Source organism: Drosophila obscura, unplaced genomic scaffold (assembly GCF_018151105.1).
Source record: "Drosophila obscura isolate BZ-5 IFL unplaced genomic scaffold, ASM1815110v1 contig_73, whole genome shotgun sequence".
Taxonomy (NCBI): domain Eukaryota; kingdom Metazoa; phylum Arthropoda; class Insecta; order Diptera; family Drosophilidae; genus Drosophila; species Drosophila obscura.
The window spans coordinates 8958749-8985346 of record NW_024542865.1 but is presented as its reverse complement, the minus strand read 5'-3'; the positions used below and the strand labels follow the sequence as shown (position 1 = coordinate 8985346).

Sequence of the window (26598 nt, the reverse complement as noted above, 5' to 3'; positions counted from 1 at the left end):
ATACGGATACGCGGATACACAGATACACAGATACACACACAGGAATGAGAGCTAAACGTGTTCTCGATTCCCCGTATTTGCCATGGATATGCCAAAGATACACCGAACACTGTTGTCCTGTTGTCCTGTAGTTATGTTGAATAAAGATTTTTGCCTCTCAGAAGTCCAGTTCAGAATCCTGCTTCCAGTTCATGCCGCAGACACAGACACAGACACAAAATCCTTCTGGTGTTGCAAAGTGCACGAATGCAATTCGGGATCGCCTTTTCTGCGTGGGGTGGACAATGGAGAATCCGAATCCATTTAGAATCCGATTCTTAGTCGTGCAATGTTGATCATTCTGATCGTTAGGTCCACATCAGCTCTTCCTGCCTTGAGTTTCTGGGCAGCTCGCGTTCCAGCGCCAAGCATTTTGACGAGTCTCCGAGTCTTGGCTGTTGGTGTTTCTTCTGGCGCAAAAGGCTTTCACCGGAAGGAAGGATTGAGGAACAGAAAAATCGCCATCGAGTCTCAATGGCCTGGACATGCTGCCGCCACAATCCACAGACTGATGGAACGCACTCGTACACGCTCGTATGTGGACTCATCTGGATGATGATTTACTTCAGTGCAAGTCCTTTTCCATGGAAGGAAAATACTTGCAAAATTTAGGAGCGTGTGTCCCCCCCCATCAAAATAAGTTTCAGTGTCTGCCAAGAATGTGCAAAGATACATTTTCCTTGTATTATTCTGTGCTTCTCTTTATTTTCCAATATATTGCTGGGAGTGAGCCTTTCAAATCGAACTCTTCGAGCCGAAATTCAGGCGAAATCTGCGCCCAGAACACACTCCCAAGGGGTGGATCGGATCACCGGAAAGGGTTGGAGAGGGGGACTGACTGTTGTTGGGGAAGTGCACACAAAAGAGACAAAAAGCAATTGCTTTGTTAGTTTTTTGTCGCCTGCCGCCTGAGAGTTCAATAAAAAAATAGGGGCCAGGGCAGACGGGCCCTGCGACGAGCTGCAACAGGGGCAGGGCAGCGAGCGGGTATGTGGCTAGAGCAAGGGGCTTGGGCCGTGGGCGGTGACGGAGACGGAGTCAGTGGGGCGTGGCGCCTGTTCAACGAGTGGCAACAATTTCGTTGCATTTTCGGTCTCGTTGTTTTTGTCTGCCAAACGTTTTTGGCACTTTTTGGTTTTTGTGGCCAATTTGAAGAGTCTTCGTCTCCCCCTGCCGACCAAAACGGAAGGCGTAGCATGGTCAGCGGTAGCTCCATCTCACCCACACACACACACACACTACAGCCCCAGTGGCAACCGTGTGCAGAACCATGTGGCAATTTCTGCGGTTGCGAAAAGTTAAAAACTTTCCATGGCCCGCCGTTAATGGGGGATCCCCACTATCTCTCACGCTCTCTCTCTCGCTCATCCCTGACGACTCCCTTTAATAGTTGAGCAGCCGAGCATATTGTTGCCGTGAAGCTGTATGTAACATGGGGAATGATCTGATGCCTTGAAGCATAAATATTTGACAGGATCAATAGGCTGTCCCTAAGCAGGGCTGCAGAAGTAGATCCACCACCAAAAGGTTTTCTCCATTCAATTCAAAATGGATATAGAGAGAGACTGTCAGAGGCACACTCTACCATGAAATTAAAGACTCTTTTAGGGACTGTATTGGAATATTCTCCTCGGCATTTCTGAAGATTGCTCCTTGGATGCTGTTTCCCTTTGGATCTTAGAGGAACAATCTCCATGTAGCGTGGCATCGGTATCCCCCTAGTCTAGATTTAAGCACACCAACTCCACCAATGCTTGGTGTTTTTACCATTTGTGATTTCTTTTGGGGGGTTCTTTTGGTCGGTCGCTCGTTTATTGCTGGCAGCGACCAGCGACCAGCGAGTGAGACTCTTTTTGATTTATATTTAATTCAATTTGTATTGTGCTTAAAAAATGTATAAATTATTGCATAACAAACGACGCGTCGGGGAAGTGGCAAGGGTCAAGGGTCGCCCCTTGCTGGCCCGTTCATAAATTGGCAGTTGCCTGGCTGCGTTTGACAGCGGCCAATGCAAATTGCGGTTAGAGCGGTGCGGTCACGAGTGGAGAGCGAAGAGCGAAGAGCGGAGAGCGGCAAAGTGGTAGAGTGGTGAAGTGGTGGGGAGACGAGAGGAATAGTTGTGTCAGAATAGTCCCAGGGTGGGGCGGGGGCATGCAAGTGGAAGTGGAAGTTCTCTCCAGTACTACGTGTCCCCGTTGGCCACAAGATGTTGACAATGACAATGAACGTGGCACGAAGCCGTTAGCCAAAGTCACACATGGTCAACAACTGGAACTTGAACCAGAACCAGACTTCAGGAGGGAGACCAGAAGGCAGGCAGGCAGGCAGGCAGGCACTGCTGAGGCGATGGACAGAATGAGCAGCAGAACGTGAGCTGAGCCATCCTTCCTTCCTTCCTTCCTTCCTACCGAACGGAGTGTGTGTGTGGGTCAAATGACGCGCGCGTGACACGACAATCGTGATAAACGAGATTAGTTATAGAGCAAACCAAGCAAACACTGTCTCACACTCTCAGTCTCTCCCTTGCTGCCTGATGCTCATGCTCGTCCTCATCCTGGCGCTTCTGGAGCAACAGCTGCGTTTGTCAAGCCGAAAAGTGAGCAATGAAAATTGCGTGAAAGTTGTGCAGACAAAGTGGGCAGGGTAAGCCAGCGGGAGAGTCGCCAAAGCGATGGTACCGTGAGTCAGTGCTGAAGTGCAGGCATTGGAATGGAAAGTATCGAAGGCACATCTGTTTTTTGGAGGGTAGATTTATAGATACGAATAATAATATATATATTAATATAATATAATATTTAATTCACTGGATATTCACGGCCGTTCACCGTTGCCGCGTAATATTATAATTAGCGAGCACGAGTCCACTCTCAGAGAGCGCTAACAGTGCGCTGTAGACGAGAACAGCCAACGGCTGTTAACGAAGAGCGGTAAGAGGCTGTTAATGGAGTACGGTAACAGTCTGGTGTTAACAGCGATGCTGCCCTGTCAGAGCTGCTACAGTAAACGAACAACTTAAATAAACAACTACAGGACCTTCGTCATGTTTGGAGGCATATCGCATATACTCACGCAGCCATCGCTGTCAGAGGAAGTCTCATAATTGGAATTTGATTACGATTAGTTTTTATTTCATTGTTTCTTTTTTCCGGCGGATAACGGGAGCGAAGCAGCTCCTTCCTTTCTTTGTCACGTGCCCATCTCCGTGCACTCTCTGCACTCATGCTACGAGAACGAGTACGAGAACGAATACGAGTACACTCATAGCCCCGTCCGTCTGTCTACTACCTTTCAGATTCAGCTACCAGCTACCAGCTTTCACAATCATCATCCTTCCATTTCTTATTTCTTTTTCTTGTTCTTGTTCTTTTTCTTGTTCTTGTTGTTTGCATAACCAAGTTGAGCAGCTTGAAACGCTTCAAGTGTTGGCCTTTTTCATTCATTACGTAATGTGGCGCGGGTTTTATGTCTTGGCCATGACAGACAGACAGACAGACAGACAGACAGACAAAGAAGGGCAGGCAGCAGGCAGGCAGGCAGGCAGCATCAGCAGGAGGGCCGCCACAAAATGGCAGTCCGTTGAAGCGGATGGCAGCGCCATGGCATTTAAGTCACGTAGCGATGTTGAGTAATGCGACACGTTGCCATTGATGGCCCGTTGACGATGAAGTGCAAGCTGGAAAATAGAAATAGAAACAGGAATAGAAATGCGAATGTGAATGTGAATGCGAATGGCAATGGCAATGGCAATGTCTGTGGCTGTTTCTGTTTCTGTTACAGTGGGATGGCAATCCTCTAGTTTTGTCCAGCATCCTATCCTCTAATGTCCGCTCTCTCTCGCTGAGCCCCAGCCCCGAGCACTTTGTTGCCATTGTGACCAAAGGAGCAGTGGGAGAGCTGGCAAAAGTCAAGTGGCAGCCACGTGGCCACCAGCAACCAGCCACCAGAAGCTCTCAGCCGATGTTTACTTTTGATTTTGCGCATTGATTAGCCGAGGACCAAGCACCAAGACCACCCAACCCCAACCCCAACCCCAACCCAGCCCTCTCCTACTAGCCACAAAGTTTGCATATTTATTATGCACTCAAAGCTCAAACATTGCGGCAAGAAAAGAATACAATGGGGAGCAAGTGGCAGTGCCAGTGGCAGGCAGTGTTGGACCGTTGATATGCCGACACTTGGGATACCCGCTAGTAAGATTTCTTGCAAAGTAATTTTTAGTGGAAAATATTTATATTATTTCGATTCCATCTACAGATATTTCCACAGATATTCTGTGTCTAATAGTTATCCCATCAGCGGATAGAAGATTCCGCAGAATATACCCAGACACACAGACAACAGGCAGACCCCTTGCAACGCACGCGTGCGGGGTACAAAAAGGTAAAGAAAACTTCAACTCTGCATAAGTGAGGCGACTGCAGGCTGCACAGGTGGCAAGTTGCACCACTCTGCGGCAGTGTCAGGTGCCAAAAGCAACCCCCCTCCCCCCACACACCGCCAACGCTCTCTGACAGGCGTTGGTCGGGTTTGCCGTTCGGCAGTTGGCACTTGCCACTTGCCACTTGGCAGGTTTGTGCATCAATAACTAGGCACTTTTTATTTGCATCCGCTGGCAGACAATGCGGATGTAGTTACCCCAGAAGCCAGAGAAACTGTACTAGCTGAAGCTGCAGCTGCAGCAAGGACTGGTCGTAGTTCTAGTCCTGGCATTGGCAGTGCATCCTCCCTAATCATCAAGCAGCAGCCGCGCTTAAGCCTACGGTAGGTAAATTGCTCTGCCCATAAGTGGATGGCTCTGAAGGCATTGTCATAAGCCAGTGCACTGTTCACAGTAGAGGCGAGGCGAGGCAAGGCAGCAGACAGCAGGCATCAGGCATCAGGCATCAGGCAATACTGTGAGGGCCAAGGGCTTGCAAGGGACTCGGCCTCCTGCTGTCTGTCAGTCAGGTCTCCATCAGTTTCGGTCCGGGGATCACTGTGTTGCTGGTGCTGGTGCTGGTGCTGGAGCCCTGCTCCGCTCAGTAATTGGAGACATCGTTGCGTTGCGTTGCGTTCCGTTCCGTTCTATTCTGTTCTGGACTTATCAGGCGTCAGCCAGACGGTAAACAGAGAGCTTGAATCGAATGCGATCAGGGGCACTCATGTGCATAACGATAGTTTGGCACTGCCTGATGCTGGTAATTAACTTTTGAGAGACAATCGAAGACGAAGAAGCCTGATGCCTTTAAGGGTTTTTTTCGGTCACCTTTAAGGAACGAAAACTCCCAGGCAGTCGGCAACACAATGTGAGTATAATAATTGAAGGAGAGGAGGGGAAGGGAGATGCCATAGCAGCCGCTGGCCAATTTGTAGACACGTAAAAATCTTATCACAAACAAAAGACTTACCGCAGGACGACCCTCGAAACCCCAGCCCCCCACCCACGCTGTGCCATGGCAGCGATAAGCCGTGCACGTTGTCGTCGTTCCACTCGCATTTGTCGTCATCAACTGAAACAGAAACCGAAACTGAAACCAGGGAGAAAACCAGGGACCAGGGACCAGGGACCATAGCCCGGAACTGCTCGAAGGCGGCACACGTACGGCATATAAATAACATTTCGATTTGGCTGTGTGACAAACCCAAGCCAGAATGATGCAAAATTATGCAGGCAGGCGATCCCCCACCCGCCGCCGCCCCCTCAAAACCAATCCCAGCCATCGGCTAAGGCACCAGAGGAGCCACCCCCTCCTCCATTGTATAAAGAAAATCCCACAAGAAGAAGAACACAAAGAATAGTGGAAACTACCAACTGGAAAAAACATGGGAGCACACACGCAATATTAGCTCTAGCATTTTACAATTTAATTTTTGAATTTTCCAAAAGTCTGCTCGAAAATAAAGGAAACAAAGGAAATACATAAATGAAGATACTCCTCTAACAGCAGTAAATAAATGAAATATAACAAGAGCCCACAAAGAACTACGGAGGGAGAAGAAATCCCTAAATGTGAGCCACTTACTGGAAATGGAAACGGAAATTTAAATGTCATTCGAGCTGCCAATATTCTGGACTCAGTGCCGAAAAATTTACACAGCAAATGAATTGTGTTGGCCAATAGGAATATTGAGGAGACAGAGACCCTTGCCACACAGTCCTTTTGGTTAGATGCACTTTATTATAATTAATATTTGTACTCAATTAGTAGTCATTGTGCTTGTGCAGGTTTTTAAATGTACAAATTGAAAACGCTTGAAAGCAGAAGGGCACAGCAGGCAGATGAAAACATTTTCGTCCTTAAAGAATAAAAGTAATAAAAGTATAAAAAAGTATTAGAGCCTCTGCATGAATTCAAAGTATTTATCACAGCAACATACATACATATGTATGTATACTCATGGCTGTAGTTTATACTCTGTCTTTCGGTTAGTTAGGTAAGGTGATTAGTCTCTTTACTTAACGAGAGGGAACGTTGTGAGTCGCTGCAGACATTCTCTACGATTCCGTTTCCTCCCATCTTCAAAATTGTGGATGCCACAGATTTTGGTCCCTTGTGAAGGCGGAATGGGGCGGGGCGAAATTTTGAAATACACTTGTAGCAGTGTGATATCACATGAGTCTGGAAACCAAATTTGGTTGCTATTGCTTTTAAAGTCTCTGAGATCTAGGCGACAAACAAGACGGACGGACAGAGTGGCATGGCTATATCGACTCGGCTATTGATGCTGATCAATAATATAAAAACCCCTGTCAATGGAGAATATTACGGTAGTTCAGTCTAAAGACTATTTCACTTGACACTTATTTGATTATTTTCTAGAAGTGAAGAACTTTTAAAAATATTAGTTTGGAATAATTAAAATTAAATAATAAATCAATCATTAGCCATTTGTACGGTTCGATCTCGGCTGGTTTCTGCGGATGCTGTTGATATTATGGGTGGACGGCTGCTACGATTCTCCTTTTACGACTGTCCTGTCCTGTCTGCTGTTCCTCTTCTTCTCTGGTGCTGCTCTCATTCTGCAGTGGCTGCTGTTATTGGTTATGCTAATATTGTTTTGCTGTTATCTGCTTAGCCGTTTCTCTGCTGTTGTTCTGCTGTTATCTGCTCGTGCTTCTGTTAAGGCTTCTGTTAATATTGTTCAGCTGTTGTCAGCTGGACACGAAGCTTGATTCAATTCAAATAAAAATATATTTCAATATATTTCTTATAAATCTTTGTTACATTTTGTAAATAAGCAAACGTCCGACAATATGCCGAAAGTACAAAATTACAAGTAGAAGAAACAATTTCACGATCTCGCGGTCATAGCCGAGGCTTTGCAATGCGTCGAACTGCAGCCAGAACTGGGACCAGGAGATCTCCTTCGTCCGGTGACCGTGCCCCGCCCCAACCCAGCTGTCAAGCCCCTTAAGCGCGGAACTCTGGGCAAGATGGGTGAGATTGCAGTCAACTATTGCAGTCAGCAAGTGAATGTGGATAGGATGCCGGCGGTTGCATACCATTATGATGTCAAATTCACACAGGAACTGCCCAAGCAGTTCCACCGGGAAGCCTTTGAGAAACATCGAGCACAGTATTTGGGCAATGCTGTGGCGGCCTTCGATGGACGTGCCTCGTGCTACTCTGCGGGGAAGCTCAACTGCCGATCCCAGGGCGAGCAGGTCAGTGTATTCGATAGCTATGGCCGTGAGCTGATTACTTGGTGGAGATTATGATGACAGCGGATCCGGAGATCGACCTAAACTCCCTTCGTACCTATATGAGGGATAGGATCTACGAGAAGCCCATGCGAGTGCTGCAGTGTCTGGAGTTTGGGCTAGTCGCACCATGCCACAAGGCAATACGGTCGGGTCGCCGTTTCTTTCAGAAATCCGAGCCGGGCCAGTCTCATGGTCTGGGCAATGGCGAGGAGATTTTGTTGGGTCTGTTTTGAGGCGTTTGTGCTGGGCGATCGACCATTTGTAAATGTGGACATCCCCCACAAGTGCTTCCAACTCTCGATGCCCATAATCGAGTACTTGGAGCGCTATCAGATGGGCCAGCACCCAAACAAATATCGAGAGCAGGCGATCCGAGATAGATGCACACATTAAAGGCATTTCCATAGCCTATGTGCCGCCAGTATCACTTGAAAGTTTCACGAGGGTATACGAAGTCAATGCGCTACAAGCTGCCGGCCAGCAAACAAACATTCGTGGCGGATAAAGGGAGGATGACCGTTGCAGAGTATTCCAAGTCGCGTGGCCGTATTTTAAAGTATCCGAAGCTGCATTGCTTGCACGTTGGGCCGCCACAGAAAACCATTTATCTGCCCATTGGAATGTGTGCCGCTGAGGGAAAGCAGTCGGTGAATGTGAGTTGCCCCACGCTGCAGTTACCTCTTACCCCTATTGATTACTTCCATTGCAGCGCAACGACGCCACGCTGCAGTCAGCGGCGATGGATAAGATTGCTGCCACATCCTCATCCACATCCACAAACGCACGCAAGTCCAAGATCATGGAGTTGCTTCATTGCTTCATTGCTTCAACCACAACTCTGATCCGACCCGACCGTCTCCCGCTTTGGCCTTCGCCTGCAAACAGATTTCGGTGCGGTGCAGAGGCGCACCCTCAGTGCCCCAATGATTCAGTTTCGAGATAAGATGATTTCAGTGGGGAGGAACGGTTCGTGGCGCATCGAATGCTCGCATTTCTTTGAGTCGAAGCAGAAGGTCCCCAAATAGGCCAAATAAGATGCGGGACTTGGAGCAATTGGTAAGTAATTATAAATTGAAGTTGCGGGTAGATCTAAATCTACTGATTACCTTTAATTCTCCCGATCCTTATCCAAAGTCGCAGTGTCAATTTGTCGCTGGCTCCCAAGGCAGATATGAATCAAGAGCTTGGATCCCCACTTTAAATCCCCAGTTTAAATCAAATCAATACGATTTGGTTATTGTGGTAGTCCCAAATGCTGGCAAATGCTGTGACGAACTGAAAGGGAAAGCCGAACTGGAGTACGGCATTCTTACGCAATGCATCAAGCGGGTCACCCTCGAACGGATCTGCAACCTGTGGGTAATCGGAAATTCGCTGCTGAATGGCATCCACATCAACCACACGCTGAAGGCGGCAACGTGCACGATGCTGAAGAATGTGATGTACCTGGGTGCCGATGTGACTCACATCTCGTATAATGTAAGGCAAACACGGGACATTGACCTGCTGCAGCAGATGACCCACAATCTGTGCCACATGTTTCCACCTATCCAGCTCCGGCCCACTTTGCTCACTTGGCTGCCGCCCAGGACCGGGTATAGAAGAATACCGGGAAGAATACAGCATTCGATGCGCCACGAACCGTTCCTCCCCACTGAAATCGCCTTATCTCGATACTGAATCATTGGGGCACTGAGGGTGCGCCTCTGCACCGCACCGAAATCTGTTTGCAGGCGAAGGCCAAAGCGGGAGACGGTCGGGTCGGATCAGAGTTGTGGTTGAAGCAATGAAGCAATGAAGCAACTCCATGATCTTGGACTTGCGTGCGTTTGTGGATGTGGATGAGGATGTGGCAGCAATCTTATCCATCGCCGCTGACTGCAGCGTGGCGTCGTTGCGCTGCAATGGAAGTAATCAATAGGGGTAAGAGGTAACTGCAGCGTGGGGCAACTCACATTCACCGACTGCTTTCCCTCAGCGGCACACATTCCAATGGGCAGATAAATGGTTTTCTGTGGCGGCCCAACGTGCAAGCAATGCAGCTTCGGATACTTTAAAATACGGCCACGCGACTTGGAATACTCTGCAACGGTCATCCTCCCTTTATCCGCCACGAATGTTTGTTTGCTGGCCGGCAGCTTGTAGCGCATTGACTTCGTATACCCTCGTGAAACTTTCAAGTGATACTGGCGGCACATAGGCTATGGAAATGCCTTTAATGTGTGCATCTATCTCGGATCGCCTGCTCTCGATATTTGTTTGGGTGCTGGCCCATCTGATAGCGCTCCAAGTACTCGATTATGGGCATCGAGAGTTGGAAGCACTTGTGGGTGATGTCCACATTTACAAATGGTCGATCGCCCAGCACAAACGCCTCAAAACAGACCCAACAAAATCTCCTCGCCATTGCCCAGACCATGAGACTGGCCCGGCTCGGATTTCTGAAAGAAACGGCGACCCGACCGTATTGCCTTGTGGCATGGTGCGACTAGCCCAAACTCCAGACACTGCAGCACTCGCATGGGCTTCTCGTAGATCCTATCCCCTCATATAGGTACGAAGGGAGTTTAGGTCGATCTCCGGATCCGCTGTCATCATAATCTCCACCAAGTAATCAGCTCACGGCCATAGCTATCGAATACACTGACCTGCTCGCCCTGGGATCGGCAGTTGAGCTTCCCCGCAGAGTAGCACGAGGCACGTCCATCGAAGGCCGCCACAGCATTGCCCAAATACTGTGCTCGATGTTTCTCAAAGGCTTCCCGGTGGAACTGCTTGGGCAGTTCCTGTGTGAATTTGACATCATAATGGTATGCAACCGCCGGCATCCTATCCACATTCACTTGCTGACTGCAATAGTTGACTGCAATCTCACCCATCTTGCCCAGAGTTCCGCGCTTAAGGGGCTTGACAGCTGGGTTGGGGCGGGGCACGGTCACCGGACGAAGGAGATCTCCTGGTCCCAGTTCTGGCTGCAGTTCGACGCATTGCAAAGCCTCGGCTATGACCGCAACATCGGGAAATTGTTTCTTCTACTTGTAATTTTGTACTTTCGGCATATTGTCGGACGTTTGCTTATTTACAAAATGTAACAAAGATTTATAAGAAATATATTGAAATATATTTTTATTTGAATTGAATCAAGCTTCGTGTCCAGCTGACAACAGCTGAACAATATTAACAGAAGCCTTAACAGAAGCACGAGCAGATAACAGCAGAACAACAGCAGAGAAACGGCTAAGCAGATAACCCAATGTATTTGTTTAGTTCATTTAAATTTTGTGTTTTATCGAATAAAGTTTAAGAAATAAGTTAAATAAGTATAAAAATGTTGTTGAACTTTGACTTGCGTCTCAAAACGATTTGACTGCTCATTTTATAAAAATAATTACGAGTATATATAGGTAATTATATTATTCCAGTGTTTATTTATATATATAATGGATTGGTTTCAAATGTGGACGAAGCGATCCACAAAATAAAGTTTCTCGCCTCAGAAAACTATGTATTTGGTACTGCTCTAAATGAAATTAAGTACACTCAGGAGGAGCAGTGCGAGATTCGTCCAGAAAAACATCTTTCGCAGTATTGAAAAAAAAACCGCAAGTCATCAAAGTGCCAGGCCTTGTTGAAGAAGTCTCATTCGATGCATTGTTGGTAGCTGCAAGCTCCAGTTTGTATAAAGCTGAAAAGCGATGTGCTTTAAAGGTGGAATCAATGTTAAATGCCGACGAGGAGTTTGGCAGAATTATATTGAAAACTATGAATACCCCACAGCAACTGCCTTCAAAATTTTCTGGAGAAAAGCACTGGCGCTGTTTGTAGATGTTGGGCATACCAAGTACACATAGAGTTTGTCAAAAAGAGCCGCAAAATGCCAAAACATATCTATATTTTATACAAAAAATTGATCTTAGCAAAAAAAATGAATAAAATTCTTTGAGTTTTTCCTGAACTAAGGAAAAACGAGAAGGAACGTGTGAGTCGCTTCTGGGGACTCGAATCTTTTTTTATACCCGTACTCAGTCGGTATATAAATTTTTTGAGCTTATGATTTATGTAGAATTTTACAAAATATAACATTTTAAATTTTTTTGCTACATCTGTTATCTACATCTACAATGTATATTCTACATCTTTTCCGCCAGTGGGCGCTCGCGTACGTAACGAGGCAGAATGTGCGAGCGAGAAAGAGAATGAATAGCGGGTCTCTTGCTGGAGGAGATGGGGGAAGCAACTGAAAATTAATATCTTCACTCTGGCTATAATAACGGTCCGATCTGATTTAGATTTGGCAATCTGGTAGATATGGTCATTCTCTACGATTCTCTTTAGATTTTTGTCCTTTGTGGGAGCAGAAGGCGGCCGGGCGAAATTTTGAAATCACATGAGTCTGGTTGCTCTAGCTCTTATAGTCTCTGAGATCTAGGCGCTCATCAAAACGGACAGACGGTCATGGCAATATCGACTCGGATATTGTTGCTGATCAAGAATATATATGTATACTTTATGGGATCGGAAACGTTTCCCTTTCTGCGTTGCACACATCCACTTTTACCACAAATCTAATATACCCCTTAGCTCTTTTTGAGTACGGGTATAAACACTGCATTAAGATACCTACTAAATCCAATCCATGTTTTAAATACAAATATATATGCGAACTTTTTTTAGAAGCGGCTTGGAACATTTTGGGTTTTTACCCGGAAACCCGGAAATTTAAGGAAAGTTTTGTATAGCATTATATTAAAGTTAATATAAAGTTATTATACACTCGGCTCTTTTTCTGAGTACCAAACAGTCGGAAGGCTTTTCGGCGTGTCAGCCAACAGCGTGTGTCATATCCTGCACGAGTTTTGCAGATCATTCATAGACGAATTCTCAAAGTATAGTCCACAGCCTACATATCTCACTTCCGAGTTTTTGGGCCTGAGAAAATTGTGATATGTTTTGTTGTTGTTTTTTCCCCCCATTTGCCTGTCATTCATTGTTTCGCAGTGCCAAAAGTGGGATTACTTCGTGACTATGTAGAACATCAAGAAGAAGAAGAGTCAAATAAAAGAAAACCCATGGATATAATCCCCAAAGCAAAAAAAAAAACACAAAAAAAGAATCGAAGCCACTGATCTTTTAGAACTAGAACTTAATACATTAATATATTAATATTAATATTGTAATAATGAAAATTAATTTTTGAAAAGGTATATAATGAGAAACGCTATACCCTATCCAGTACACATAATGTATTACCGGGATGCCCAATGGTATTTAGTATAAGCGATAAGCGCGGGTGAAGCGGGAGTCTATCCAAAAAAGAATATAAGTGAAGACGGACACGGACACGGAGGAGACGCCACAAAAAGTGCAATAAATATCATTTAAATACACGTGTATTATTCTTTTTTGACTACCAAGCGGCTGTGCAACGACTTAGGGCTTTACTAATTCTACAAACAGCAAGTGAAATAATAAGCATTTATCTACGAAATAGCTTCAACTTAGCCCCCGAGCTACGGAACTATTTGGAAAATAATTGGTACCAGCAAAACAATCTGAAACTCGACGCCAAAGCTTGTTCGAGTAAAACACACTTAACACAACCCTCTGTTGGTATTGTATTGGTATGCGCTCGCAAAAATTGCGCGGCACAAAGCGAAAACTAAACCCAAATCTCAGATTTCCTTCGGAACTTAAGGTGGAGCGCGATTAGCCTCAAACAAAGCTGGCGTTGTCAATTCCATCCTGCACAACGAACTGCTCCCATCGACAGTTCAGTTGAATGTTATCGATATAACACGTAAAGACTCCTGATGGGCCAGCCTCAAGTACAGATATTGAGTGATCAAGCCAAACTGAGGTTGATCTTTTCCGCAGCTGCTGATAGGATAGAATCTGCCAAAACGAACAAAGCAAGGCAAGAAGCGACATGAGTAAACACGCTTGCGGTGGTAATGTGGCAGAAGCTGCTCCCGCGGAAAATAGAAAAAGAAAAGCTGAAGAAGTGGGGGTCGGTTCAAGACCATGTCGGATTGAATAGCTCGATTTCATGACAATATGCAAGTGATTGCAAGATCAAGACGGTAGAAGTTGAGTGCAATAATGATGGAGATCAATTAAAGACTAAAAGAGGGCAGGCGGACGGAATTGCCCGTGCCCTAATACAAGCGAAATAGAGAACGATACCTGTTCGAAATGTGCATACAGATCTCATCATTGATCACATCAAAACGCGAGTGGACTCCCCCGAAAATCTGGATTCATCCTCCCCCAAGAATAATCGTCTGTGTCTCAATGCCCAGGTTGAATATTTCCTCAAAACGATATTTTCAGTATGCGAAAGGTTATCGATAGCTTTAGCAAATCCAATTAAAAACGAGAAGGAACGTGTGAGTCGTTTCTGGGGACACGACTCTACTTATACCCGTACTCAGTCAGTATATACAGCTTATGATTTTGTAGAATTTTGGAAAAAAAAAAATTTTACATTTTACATTTTTTTGCTACATCTGCTATCTACATCTACATATACAATGTCTATTCTACATCTAACATGTAGATTGTACATGTTCCATTCATATTCTACATCTTCTCCGCTAGGGGTTGCTCGCGCACTGAACGCGGCAGAGTGTGCGAGCGAGAAGGAAAATGAGTTTCGTTGTCGTTTTCTGGAGGGGGGTGGCAGGGGAAGCAACTGAAAATTAATTTCGTCAGTCTGGCTATAATTATGATCCGATCTGATTCAGATTCGGCAGTCTGGTAGATATGGGCATTCTCTACGATACTACGTTTTTAGTTTTATCGTATCTTTAAAATTGTGCCTGCCACAGATTTTCGTTCTTTGTGGGGGCGGAAGGGGGCGGGGCGAAATTTTGAAATACACTTGTAGCAGTGTGATATCACATGAGTCTGGAAACCAAATTTGGTTGCCCTAGCTCTTATAGTCTCTGAGATCTAGGCGCTCAACAAGACGGACAGACAGACAGACGGACAGACAGACATGGCTATATCGACTCGGCTATTGATGCTGATCAAGAATATATATACTTTATGGGGTCGGAAACGTTTCCTTCTCTGCGTTACACACATCCACTTTTACCACAAATCTAATATACCCCTTAACTATTTTTTGAGTACGGGTATAACAAGCGACCGTAAATCGCTGAAAGCGCATTGGTTCGTTCCTGCGGTCGGGGGGTCGGCTGAAGCAATTTCCCCGACAGCAAGCTTGACGCTCTAAAGCGGAACTTGCTGATGTACAAGGCCAACTACAGAATCGACAAGGCAATCTATCAGAATCGGCAGGCTCGCTGTCTAATTATAACATTGGGATTGGGATGAACAAGCAAAAATAATACAAAAGATATGAACGGCTAAGAAGTAAAATTCAGAGTGAGGCTTGCCGCTGGCTGGCTCCTATTTATATAGGTTCTGGGGCCCGACAGTGCTGCCCTTTGCCACGACCAGTGCTGTCCTTTTCCACGACCAGCGCTGCCAATTTAGCGTTTTTTCGTCAGATATGGCTTTTATTTATGGTCGACTGCAGGACAAATTTTTCAATTGCGGGAAGCGGGAATTCTGAATTTTGTATATACGTTTATTACTTTTTCCTCTCTTTTTTTAATGTTGCCACCGATTACATACAAAAGTATGTATATTTTTTTGATGTATGCCAATACGACCACTAATATAAGGCAACGATCAATTTTGCATATCAAAGCTTAATAATGCCCAGACGTTTACGAGTAGCTGCCAATAGTTAATGTCCAATTTATGGCTGAGTTTATCGGCTAATCTCGCAGAGCTAGATAATGGAAATAATGTATAAAACATATTAAATATCACCTATCTTCAATTTTTAGAAGCATAATTTTTTTTTTTTTATGTTTTCGTTTTCATCATGGTCTCACCCATGATGCAATTATATTAGGTGGTCTCGTCGGCTGCCGAATCATTCGGTTTTTAATCCCTTAACGTTCAGTGTGGGCTCGCTTGTTGAAGAGAAAGCTTTTTTGTAAGCATTGTTAAGGGACTGCTTTTGCCGACGAGACCACCTTATATAATTGCATTATGGGTCTAACCAATCTTTCATTTATGTTTGTGCAACTAAAATCCAGTGGATCCCTTGGACCATAAGCAAAAATCGCCAGATGCATAAAAGCCGCCAACAAGAAAAAACCTCTTGGCTTGGCGATAACCCACAAAGTGCGGCAACACTACTTATAGACTATAACAGCGATGCCCAGGCCCATTGCCTTGCGGGCCTTTTTGTTTTTGTAATTGCCCCCAGCATAGGAAACCAATTCTTGTATGCATACACAGCACTATGGGGCATTTGACTACTTTCTCTTGCCGAAACTCATTTTTCAAAAGTCGGAAAAGTCATATTTTTTTAACCGGTATACGTAGAAATAACACCAGTCCGTAATGTTACGTACCCAAAAAATTAACAGTGCGCACCACTGTTAAGATAACAGCTGTTAAAGTCAGCTGTTTGCTACGATCAACAGAAAGTTATCGGCAATCTTGCTTTTTTCCTGAAGTTTAAAGAGCAACAATTGCCGAATCGATCAATTTAAGTGAATCTTTTCTAATGGGCTCGATTGGAACAGGTATGTAAAATGTGTTTGTGAGTTTGAAATGAAAAAATTGACGTCATATTATGTTTAATGGCTAGTTTTTTAACAAGTCCATTTTTGTGACGAAAATTTGTCTTTGAATAGACTTACAAAGTGTTCGGTTCCCGCCGGAAGCATTAAACTGCATAGTTATTGTAGAGTATTCAATTCTTAATCCAATTTATGTTATTTTTTTTTGCGCTTTTCTGCGTCTTCGGCGTAATCTTCATTTTTAGGTCACAAAAGAACAATTGCAAATTCACAGCTGTTTGCCGCGAGGTGCGGAGAGACTCAGAAAAGAGCAAAAGAGGGCGCAATTATGAGTATTTTGAAAGTCGCTTGTCCTGAGTACGATGAGACCATGTTAACGGCTAACAGTAAAATTATTTGCTACGAAATATTAAAGAAATGGAATAATTGCCACAGGAAGATAAATCGATTCGAAATTCAGCATGCAAATTGGCTTGACACTGACACTATCCTACACAAAGAAAAAAAAATGAAAGCCGTTGGGCGGCCTTCCTTGCCATATTTCTCTAAAAGTGCTAGAGCGCAAAGAAAAGAATCTGCAGATTTAGCGGTATCTAAGGCACGCAACGTGAAACTGTTGATTTAAGCAGCGGGTGCAGCTGCGCGAAACCGCGGTCAAATTGATCTTGCATATGTGTTAAAGTTGTTAGCCATATATCCAGATAAAGCTGAATCTATTCGCAAAACTTTGAGGAAGACAGTTGAGGTGCCGACAAAATTTTCTGGCAACGAGGCACTAGCTACCATTTTGGACCTTGGTTTGACAAAGCAGCAATATTGTGCAATTAGAGAGCAAACAAACAAAACAATTTATCCACCATATAAAAAAGTTGCGGGTCAGAAGCAAGAGTGCCGACCGGATGGAATTATCGTTTCTGAGATGAAAGCAGAGGTACCTCTACAGAGTCTGCTTGAACATACAGCTGCGCGAATCATATGCCTACAAGAAGAGGTGGTTTTAAGTGCAATGGAAAAGCAAGGAACTGAATTTTTGACGGCTGATCTTATTTTAAGTTATGGATTTGATGGAAGCACTGGCCAATCGACCTATAACCAAGAATATACGGAAGGTCATACTTTTAATAGCGACTCTAGCCTATTTGCCACAACAGTAACGCCTTTGAGATGCGTCGATTCATCCAGCAATATACTGTGGAATAATAGAACCCCCCAGTCAATTAGATTTTGTCGCCCCTTAAAGTTAGCATTTATGAAAGAATCAAAAGACGCAATTATAAAAGAAAATGCGGACTTAAAGGACAAGATCATGAGCTTGCGGTCTTGTAAAATAATTTTGGGAAATGGGAAAGCCGTCTACGTTAAGTTCCGTCTTTATTTAACTGTTATAGATGGAAAAGTTCTGAACGCCTTGACAGGAACTAAATCGACCCAAGCATGTCCAATTTGTGGTGCTAACCCAAAGGACTTTCTCAACAATAAACATTTCAAGTCCGAAAAGTTTCTGCCAATACAGAGTAGCTTAAATTACGGTGAGTCCATTGCACTGCTTGATACGGTTTTTTGAATTTGTTTTACACGCGGGATATAAATGCTGTGTAAGGAAATGGAGGATATCGAGTCAAGATGATAAAAACGAAGTACTTAAAAGGAAAAAGATGATTCAAGAATTGTTTTGGAAGAGGCTGTCTCTAATCGTAGATCAACCAAAAGTTGGCGGATTGGGAAGCACCAATAATGGCAATACTGCTCGGCGTGCCTTTAGTAACCCCAAACTCTTCGCAGAGATCACTGGCATTGACGTCAAGCTGATTTCAAATCTGAGGACAATCTTGATATGTCTCTCAAGTCAGTTGCCTTTAAATGTGGTCAAATACCAAACATTTTGTTTTAATACTGCGGAAACAATTATTGACCTGTATCCTTGGCTGCCGATGACTGCCACCGTTCACAAAATTCTTGTCCATTCAAAAGAAATCATTGAAAACACTGTGCTACCTGTGGGATATTTTGCAGAGTAGGGTGCAGAATGTAGAAACAAAATTTATAAGGCTCGACTTCATCATGCTAGAAAGATCAGCCGAAGAGAAAATTTCACGGACGTGTTCCAAAGGTCTATGGATACCTCAGATCCGATAATTTCATCTATTAACCTCGTCAGGCGAATACAATTGCAACAAAAAAAACCCCTACCAACTGAGGTTTTAAATCTTTTGTCAAGGGAATTTAATAGTTCAGGCAGAGTTGAACAAGATTCAATTAGTTTCGATGAGCTTGCTGAAGACCAGTTCGAATTCGGAAGTTGGAACATGGACCTCGAAAACGAATTCCAAGAGGATTCTACACAGGTGTGACAGTAAACATATTATTTACAATAAAATGTTAATTTCTTGTATATTACAGGTCGCCTAGTAACAATTTTGAAGAAAACTACATGTAAAAATAATTGTTGCTTGTTGTTAATTATTTTTAGTGTGTGCCAAGCCATCGCTTAATATGCTCCCATAATTTTTGTTTATTAAATGTTGAAGAAAAAGCGTAAAAATTAAATTTTTCTACGAAAAAAAGGCGGTGCCACGCCCATTTTTCCAACAAACCTTCCTTTCACTATTATAAACTCATATCAAAAAACTAAATCAAAAAATATTGTTTCGTTTGGAAGTTATTAATTAATGCCACAAAAAGTGGCCAAATGCCCCATAGTGCACAGTTTGTGCTGTGTACCAGAATACCGAAAGCCCAACACATGCAAACATTGTTGTGTGTATGCGATCCGTCCAGCAAAAACCGGCTTTGTCTCTTCTCTGATTGGTGTTACCCGACTTTTGTTAGGATTTTTTTGTTGTCTTTTCTTTGAGATTGCACTATTCCCTTATTCGTATTTGCGTTTTTTCTGGGAGTATTGGTGAGTGCCCTGCCGTAAGCTGATTTTGGGCACCCCTGATGTATTTGATAAATTGATTTAAGTTAAAAAATCTACATATGTATATACATATACCAATTCTTTGCATATATGTATTAATATATATAAAATAAAAAAAATATATGTATATATAAAAGTTCTCGGATAAAAATGTATGTAAATGTGCAATATTAAATAAATCAAAAAATTAACATCTTTTATTTTCATATATTGTATTTATTTCCTACCCCCACCCACTCTGCCCATTCCTCATTTATGTTGCGGCAGATCAGCTCAGGTCGCTACATCACCCTCGAAACAAAACGAAAAACCAGTTCAAGCGGCAAATTGTAGAACCCACACAAACACAGTAATTCTCACTCACATGAGCCGAAGACCTGGGAACGTACGCTGAAAACTCAGCTGCACCACTTTCGTTGTATGAACAGCTGGTTGGCTAGGCTAAAAAACTTTTTTGGTTTTGGTTTTTTGGTTTGCTCCATAGAACATAGAACACAACAAAACTTTCTAAAAATTTCTAAAAACTCTCTAAAATGTTGCCGTTTGCTGTAACTTGGATTGATGCCGTGGCTGTATTAATTTACAATATTTTCCTATATTCGGTGGCTCCCAGAATTAAAATCAATGCAGAAACTCCACCGGACAATCATCGTAGAAAATGGCAGAGCAAATTTCAGAGCACATGCCACATCGATGCATCGATGTTTTTAAATTTTTTGGAAACATCGATGTTTTATGGCGACTATAGATGTTTTTGCAAGGTAAGGGAAGCGCAGAAGGTATGTATGTGTAAAAATATATTTATAAATTGAATTATTAACTGTATTTAGATGCTTTCAGGTATTAAACTTGTGGTGTAGGCAACGTCGGTGGATGTGTGGCAACATCGTGCGAGTCCGAAAGGTCTTTCAACAAGGCTGGACAGATCATATCGGACCGTCGCACCAGACTTAAAGTTGATGTCGTAGTTAAACTCATGTATCAATAAGAACCAAACCATTTTCTAATAAACTTATAGAATAAGATTTTTATTTTGATCTCATTGAATTTGTTTTTGTTTCTTTGCTTTTACGAATAAAGCTTTTTATTTTGTTATAAAATGAACCAAATCTTTGAATTAAAATAATTTAATTTACAGAAAAAAAAAATTGTTTCTATATTTTAAAACATCGAAAAACATCGATGTCCACGAACATCAATGTTTCTCCACCTCTAATGCCAGAGCATCTGGCAGGCAATCGGGCAGAGCATACCGCAAAGCATCGCAGAGAATTCCGATAGTTGGTAAATGGTTGCCTACCAAGCAGCAGCCGACATTGCAAAAGCCCGTCGATGCATTCTTTGAATTAGAGAAAATGTTTTGGAACATAAACCTGGCCATAAACATATATATTTATACCATTCATATCGTCATTAATCAGTTATTGGCAGTAAAAGACCTGCACAAGTTTTTGCGAACTAGTTATCTAAATATATCAACCTCAGCTAAACTTCTTGACTTTCACTAATCGTTAATTTTTTTACAGTAACTAAAAAAATAAATCTAAATACCTTTATATCAATGTGAACTAGTTTCTAAGTTTCAATATTATTTTAAAAAACCTACGAATTACATTTTTTTAATGTATATTTAACTAAAAAAGTGTATTTATTTTTCGTGGTAGCAACACCTAAACATTAAACAAAAATTTCAAAAAAATTCTATAATTTTATTGAAAAACAAAGAACAGAACTGGGGGTGTCCCTTTGAACAAACAAAAACAAATTGTTTGATCAAATTTTGGTTCAGCCTAATCTATATACTGTATGGTTAGTGGCATATGGCACACGAATGCTTCTCTGCCGCTGAGGCAAGCGAGCAGAATCTGAAGCCGTTTGTGCATAGCCCGTAGCATGTTTCTCTGTCGCTGTTTCAGTGGGGCAGAATTTTCTCTGCTGGTACGTCATCAGGCAGAATAACGAAACCACACGAAGTCTTTACGCTGTACGTGTGCCGACTGCGCTGCCCGAAATTTGTTCCTATGCACAGTGCATACGACGCTGCCGGCCTCTGCTGTATGGTTAGTGGTCTCACCCATGATACAATTATATAAGGTGGTCTCGTCGGATGCTGAATCGTTCGGTTTTTAGTCCCTTAACGTTCAATGCCTTAGCCCTTGTGCACAACCAAAATTACGTATTGTAGTTTTGCCGCAAGCACGTGCAAACAACAGTTTAGCATAATAAAAAATGTTAAACAAAAATTGTTAATGGCTTCCGAAACAGTTAAAATTAATTTAGATATAAAAGCGTTTTATTTTCAGATTAGAACTTATTTTAGAATTAAGAGCCTTAACAAAAGAATATCTATCTAAAAACAAAAACAACGTTTAATTTTAAGTTCAAAATTATTTAAAATTATATTCTAAAAACATCAACTCTTTTTATTATAACAGGCAACTTTAAACCCCATGGTCCATCTGAGGGTTAATCAACACGCTCTATTGTTGTTTCACTCACACTTACTGCGCTGAGCCCTTTCACTCGCACTTATTGTAAGCATTGTTAAGGGACTACTTTTTCCGACGAGACCAGCCTCAAGTAAAGATATAGATATTGAGTGATGAAGCCAAATTGAGGTTGATCTTTCCGCAGCTGCTGATAGGATAGAATCTGCCAAAACGAACAAAGCAAGGCAAGAAGCGACATGAGTAAACACGCTTGCGGTGGTAATGTGGCAGAAGCTGCTCCCGTGGAACAATTCGTACACTTGAAATTTGTTTCTGGCTCCCGTTTTAGTAACTTTTAGTTACTTTTAGTTTATTTTAGTTAAATATATTAAATTAAATATTGAATATTAAAACACGTGCAGTGAAAGTCTCAATTTAATCAAAAATTTAAATCAAAATTGAACTACGTGTTTTGTAATGTAAACTAATGAAAATTAATTTTTGAAAAGGTATTTCATGAGAAACGCTATGCCCTATCCAGAGCACATAATGTATTACCGGGATGGGGTCAGCGATGGCCAGTGTTTTAAATTTATTATGTTCTATGCAAATTTTTATTTGAGCCCGATAAGTATCGATAATTGAAATCTGAACATTTTCTGATATTTAGTATAAGCGATAAGCGCGGGTGAAGCGGGAGTCTATCCAAAAAATAATATAAGACGCCACAAAAAGTATAATAAATATCATTTAAATACACGTTCATTATTCTTTTTTGACTACCAAGCCGCTGTGCAACGGCGGTGGAGCGCGCCTCAAACAACATCAACCAGTGGCTGGATCTGGCTGAGAGGCTTTGCGAGAACCAGGCGGCCGCTGGCGTTGTCAATTCCATTCTGCACAACGAACTGCACCCATCGACAGTTCAGTTGAATGTCATCGATATAACACGTAAAGATTCCTGATGGGCCAGCCTCAAGTACAGATATTGAGTGATCAAACCAAAGGGTTGCCGTATATATAAATGGAAGTTGATCTTTTCCGCAACTGCTGATAGGATAAAGTCTGATCCTCTAGAACTAGAACTTAAGACATTAATATCCCCTAAAAAAAAACAAAAAATGGGGCAAAATTTTACGAAGTTTTATAATCAATTTGACGCTGCCCAAGGTGAATCTAAACACAAAATAATATATTTGGATACTAAAAGAAATTCATCGAAAAGAAATTCATCTCAGCAAATGTGCAAATCGTTTTCCAAAAAGCAATTTCCCCGACAGCAAGCTTGACACTCTAAAGCGGACCTTGCTGATGTACAAGGCCCACTATAAACGCCTGGCCAAATACAGAATAGACAAGGCAGTCTATCAGAATCGGCAGGCTCGCACAGCTGTCTAACTATAACATTGGAATTGGGATTAACAAGCAAAAATAATACAAAAGATATGAACGGCTAAGAAGTAAAATTCAGAGTGAGGCTTGCCGCTTGCTGGCTCCTATTTATATAGGTTCTGGGGCCCGACAGTGCTGCCCTTTGCCACGACCAGTGCTGCCCTTTTCCACGACCAGCGCTGCCAATTTAGCGTTTTTTCGTCAGATATGGCTTTTATTTATGGTCGACTGCAGGACAAATTTTTCAATTGCGGGAAGCGGGAATTCTGAATTTTGTATATACGTTTATTACTTTTTTCCTCTTTTTTTAATGTTGCCACCGATTACATACAAAAGTATGTATATTTTTTTGATGTATGCCAATACGACCACTAATATAAGGCAACGATCAATTTTGCATATCAGAGCTTAATAATTCCCAGACGTTTACGAGTAGCTGCCAATAGTTAATGTCCAATTTATGGCTGAGTTTATCGGCTAATCCCGCAGAGCTAGATTGTGGAAATAATGTATAAAACATATTAAATATCACCTATCTTCAATTTGTAGAAGCATAATATTTTTTTTTTTATGTTTTCGTTTCATCATGGTCTCACCCATGATGCAATTATATTAGGTGGTCTCGTCGGCTGCCGAATCATTCGGTTTTTAATCCCTTAACGTTCAGTGTGGGCTCGCTTGTTGAAGAGAAAGCTTTTTTGTAAGCATTGTTAAGGGACTGCTTTTGCCGACGAGACCACCTTATATAATTGCATTATGGGTCTAACCAACCTTTCATTTATGTTTGTGCAACTAAAATCCAGTGGATCCCTTGGACCATAAGCAAAAATCGCCAGATGCATAAAAGCCGCCAACAAGAAAAAACCTCTTGGCTTGGCGATAACCCACAAAGTGCGGCAACACTACTTATAGACTATAACAGCGATGCCCAGGCCCATTGCCTTGCGAGCCTTTTTGTTTTTGTAATTGCCTCCAGCATAGGAAACCAATTCTTGTATGCATACACAGCACTATGGGGCATTTGACCACTTTCTCTGGCCGAAACTCATTTTTCAAAAGTCGGAAAAGTCATATTTTTTTAACCGGTATACGTAGAAATAACACCAGTCCGTAATGTTACGTACCCAAAAAATTAACAGTGCGCACCACGGTTAAGATAACAGCTGTTAAAGTCAGCTGTTTGCTACGATCAACAGAAAGTTATCGGCAATCTTGCTTTTTTCCTGAAGTTTAAAGAGCAACAATTGCCGAATTGATCAATTTAAGTGAATCTTTTATAATGGGCTTGATTGGAACAGGTATGTAAAATGTGTTTGTGAGTTTGAAATGAAAAAGTTGACGTCATATTATGTTTAATGGCTAGTTTTTTAACAAGTCCATTTTTGTGACGAAAATTTGTCTTTGAATAGACTTACAAAGTGTTCGGTTCCCGCCGGAAGCATTAAACTGCATAGTTATTGTAGAGTATTCAATTCTTAATCCAATTTATGTTATTTTTTTTTGCGCTTTTCTGCGTCTTCGGCGTAATCTTCATTTTTAGGTCACAAAAGAACAATTGCAAATTCACAGCTGTTTGCCGCGAGGTGCGGAGAGACTCAGAAAAGAGCAAAAGAGGGCGCAATTATGAGTATTTTGAAAGTCGCTTGTCCTGAGTACGATGAGACCATGTTAACGGCTAACAGTAAAATTATTTGCTACGAAATATTAAAGAAATGGAATAATTGCCACAGGAAGATAAATCGATTCGAAATTCAGCATGCAAATTGGCTTGACACTGACACTATCCTACACAAAGAAAAAAAAATGAAAGCCGTTGGGCGGCCTTCCTTGCCATATTTCTCTTAAAGTGCTAGAGCGCAAAGAAAAGAATCTGCAGATTTAGCGGTATCTAAGGCACGCAACGTGAAACTGTTGATTCAAGCAGCGGGTGCAGCTGCGCGAAACCGCGGTCAAATTGATCTTGCATATGTGTTAAAGTTGTTAGCCATATATCCAGATAAAGCTGAATCTATTCGCAAAACTTTGAGGAAGACAGTTGAGGTGCCGACAAAATTTTCTGGCAACGAGGCACTAGCTACCATTTTGGACCTTGGTTTGACAAAGCAGCAATATTGTGCAATTAGAGAGCAAACAAACAAAACAATTTATCCACCATATAAAAAAGTTGCGGGTCAGAAGCAAGAGTGCCGACCGGATGGAATTATCGTTTCTGAGATGAAAGCAGAGGTACCTCTACAGAGTCTGCTTGAACATACAGCTGCGCGAATCATATGCCTACAAGAAGAGGTGGTTTTAAGTGCAATGGAAAAGCAAGGAACTGAATTTTTGACGGCTGATCTTATTTTAAGTTATGGATTTGATGGAAGCACTGGCCAATCGACCTATAACCAAGAATATACGGAAGGTCATACTTTTAATAGCGACTCTAGCCTATTTGCCACAACAGTAACGCCTTTGAGATGCGTCGATTCATCCAGCAATATACTGTGGAATAATAGAACCCCCCAGTCAATTAGATTTTGTCGCCCCTTAAAGTTAGCATTTATGAAAGAATCAAAAGACGCAATTATAAAAGAAAATGCGGACTTAAAGGACAAGATCATGAGCTTACGGTCTTGTAAAATAATTTTGGGAAATGGGAAAGCCGTCTACGTTAAGTTCCGTCTTTATTTAACTGTTATAGATGGAAAAGTTCTGAACGCCTTGACAGGAACTAAATCGACCCAAGCATGTCCAATTTGTGGTGCTAACCCAAAGGACTTTCTCAACAATAAACATTTCAAGTCCGAAAAGTTTCTGCCAATACAGAGTAGCTTAAATTACGGTGAGTCCATTGCACTGCTTGATACGGTTTTTTGAATTTGTTTTACACGCGGGATATAAATGCTGTGTAAGGAAATGGAGGATATCGAGTCAAGATGATAAAAACGAAGTACTTAAAAGGAAAAAGATGATTCAAGAATTGTTTTGGAAGAGGCTGTCTCTAATCGTAGATCAACCAAAAGTTGGCGGATTGGGAAGCACCAATAATGGCAATACTGCTCGGCGTGCCTTTAGTAACCCCAAACTCTTCGCAGAGATCACTGGCATTGACGTCAAGCTGATTTCAAATCTGAGGACAATCTTGATATGTCTCTCAAGTCAGTTGCCTTTAAATGTGGTCAAATACCAAACATTTTGTTTTAATACTGCGGAAACAATTATTGACCTGTATCCTTGGCTGCCGATGACTGCGACCGTTCACAAAATTCTTGTCCATTCAAAAGAAATCATTGAAAACACTGTGCTACCTGTGGGATATTTTGCAGAGTAGGGTGCAGAATGTAGAAACAAAATTTATAAGTCGGATCGACTTCATCATGCTAGAAAGATCAGCCGAAGAGAAAATTTCACGGACGTGTTCCAAAGGTCTATGGATACCTCAGATCCGATAATTTCATCTATTAACCTCGTCAGGCGAATACAATTGCAACAAAAAAAAACCCCTACCAACTGGGGTTTTAAATCTTTTGTCAAGCAAATTTAATA

At 42.4% G+C, this 26598-nt stretch overlaps 1 protein-coding gene and 2 pseudogenes across 1 annotated transcript; 1 reads left to right on the top strand and 2 right to left on the bottom strand.

Moving 5' to 3' along the window:
* The first annotated feature begins 2578 nt into the window (after window positions 1–2578).
* On the top strand, window positions 2579–9403 carry LOC111068671 (annotated as a pseudogene).
* A 1-nt stretch (window position 9404) lies between these two features.
* On the bottom strand, window positions 9405–10262 carry LOC111068737 (protein argonaute-2-like). The gene is made up of 3 exons (XM_041595530.1): window positions 9679–10262; window positions 9478–9622; window positions 9405–9415 (listed from the first exon to the last, which is right to left on the bottom strand). The coding sequence occupies exons 1-3, from the start codon at window positions 9919–9921 to the stop codon at window positions 9405–9407; spliced, it is 399 nt and encodes a 132-aa protein (XP_041451464.1). The 5' UTR covers window positions 9922–10262.
* Window positions 10263–10271: 9 nt separating this feature from the next.
* On the bottom strand, window positions 10272–10797 carry LOC111068736 (annotated as a pseudogene).
* Between the last annotated feature and the right edge of the window lie 15801 nt (window positions 10798–26598).

Bases quoted from the DNA above. Each gene is read 5' to 3' on its own strand.
- LOC111068737 (XM_041595530.1), bottom strand. From the start codon at position 9,921: ATGTGCCGCCAGTATCACTTGAAAGTTTCACGAGGGTATACGAAGTCA. The intron at 9,623-9,678 runs GTGAGTTGCCCC...CTTCCATTGCAG, and splicing joins AGGGAAAGCAGTCGGTGAAT to CGCAACGACGCCACGCTGCA.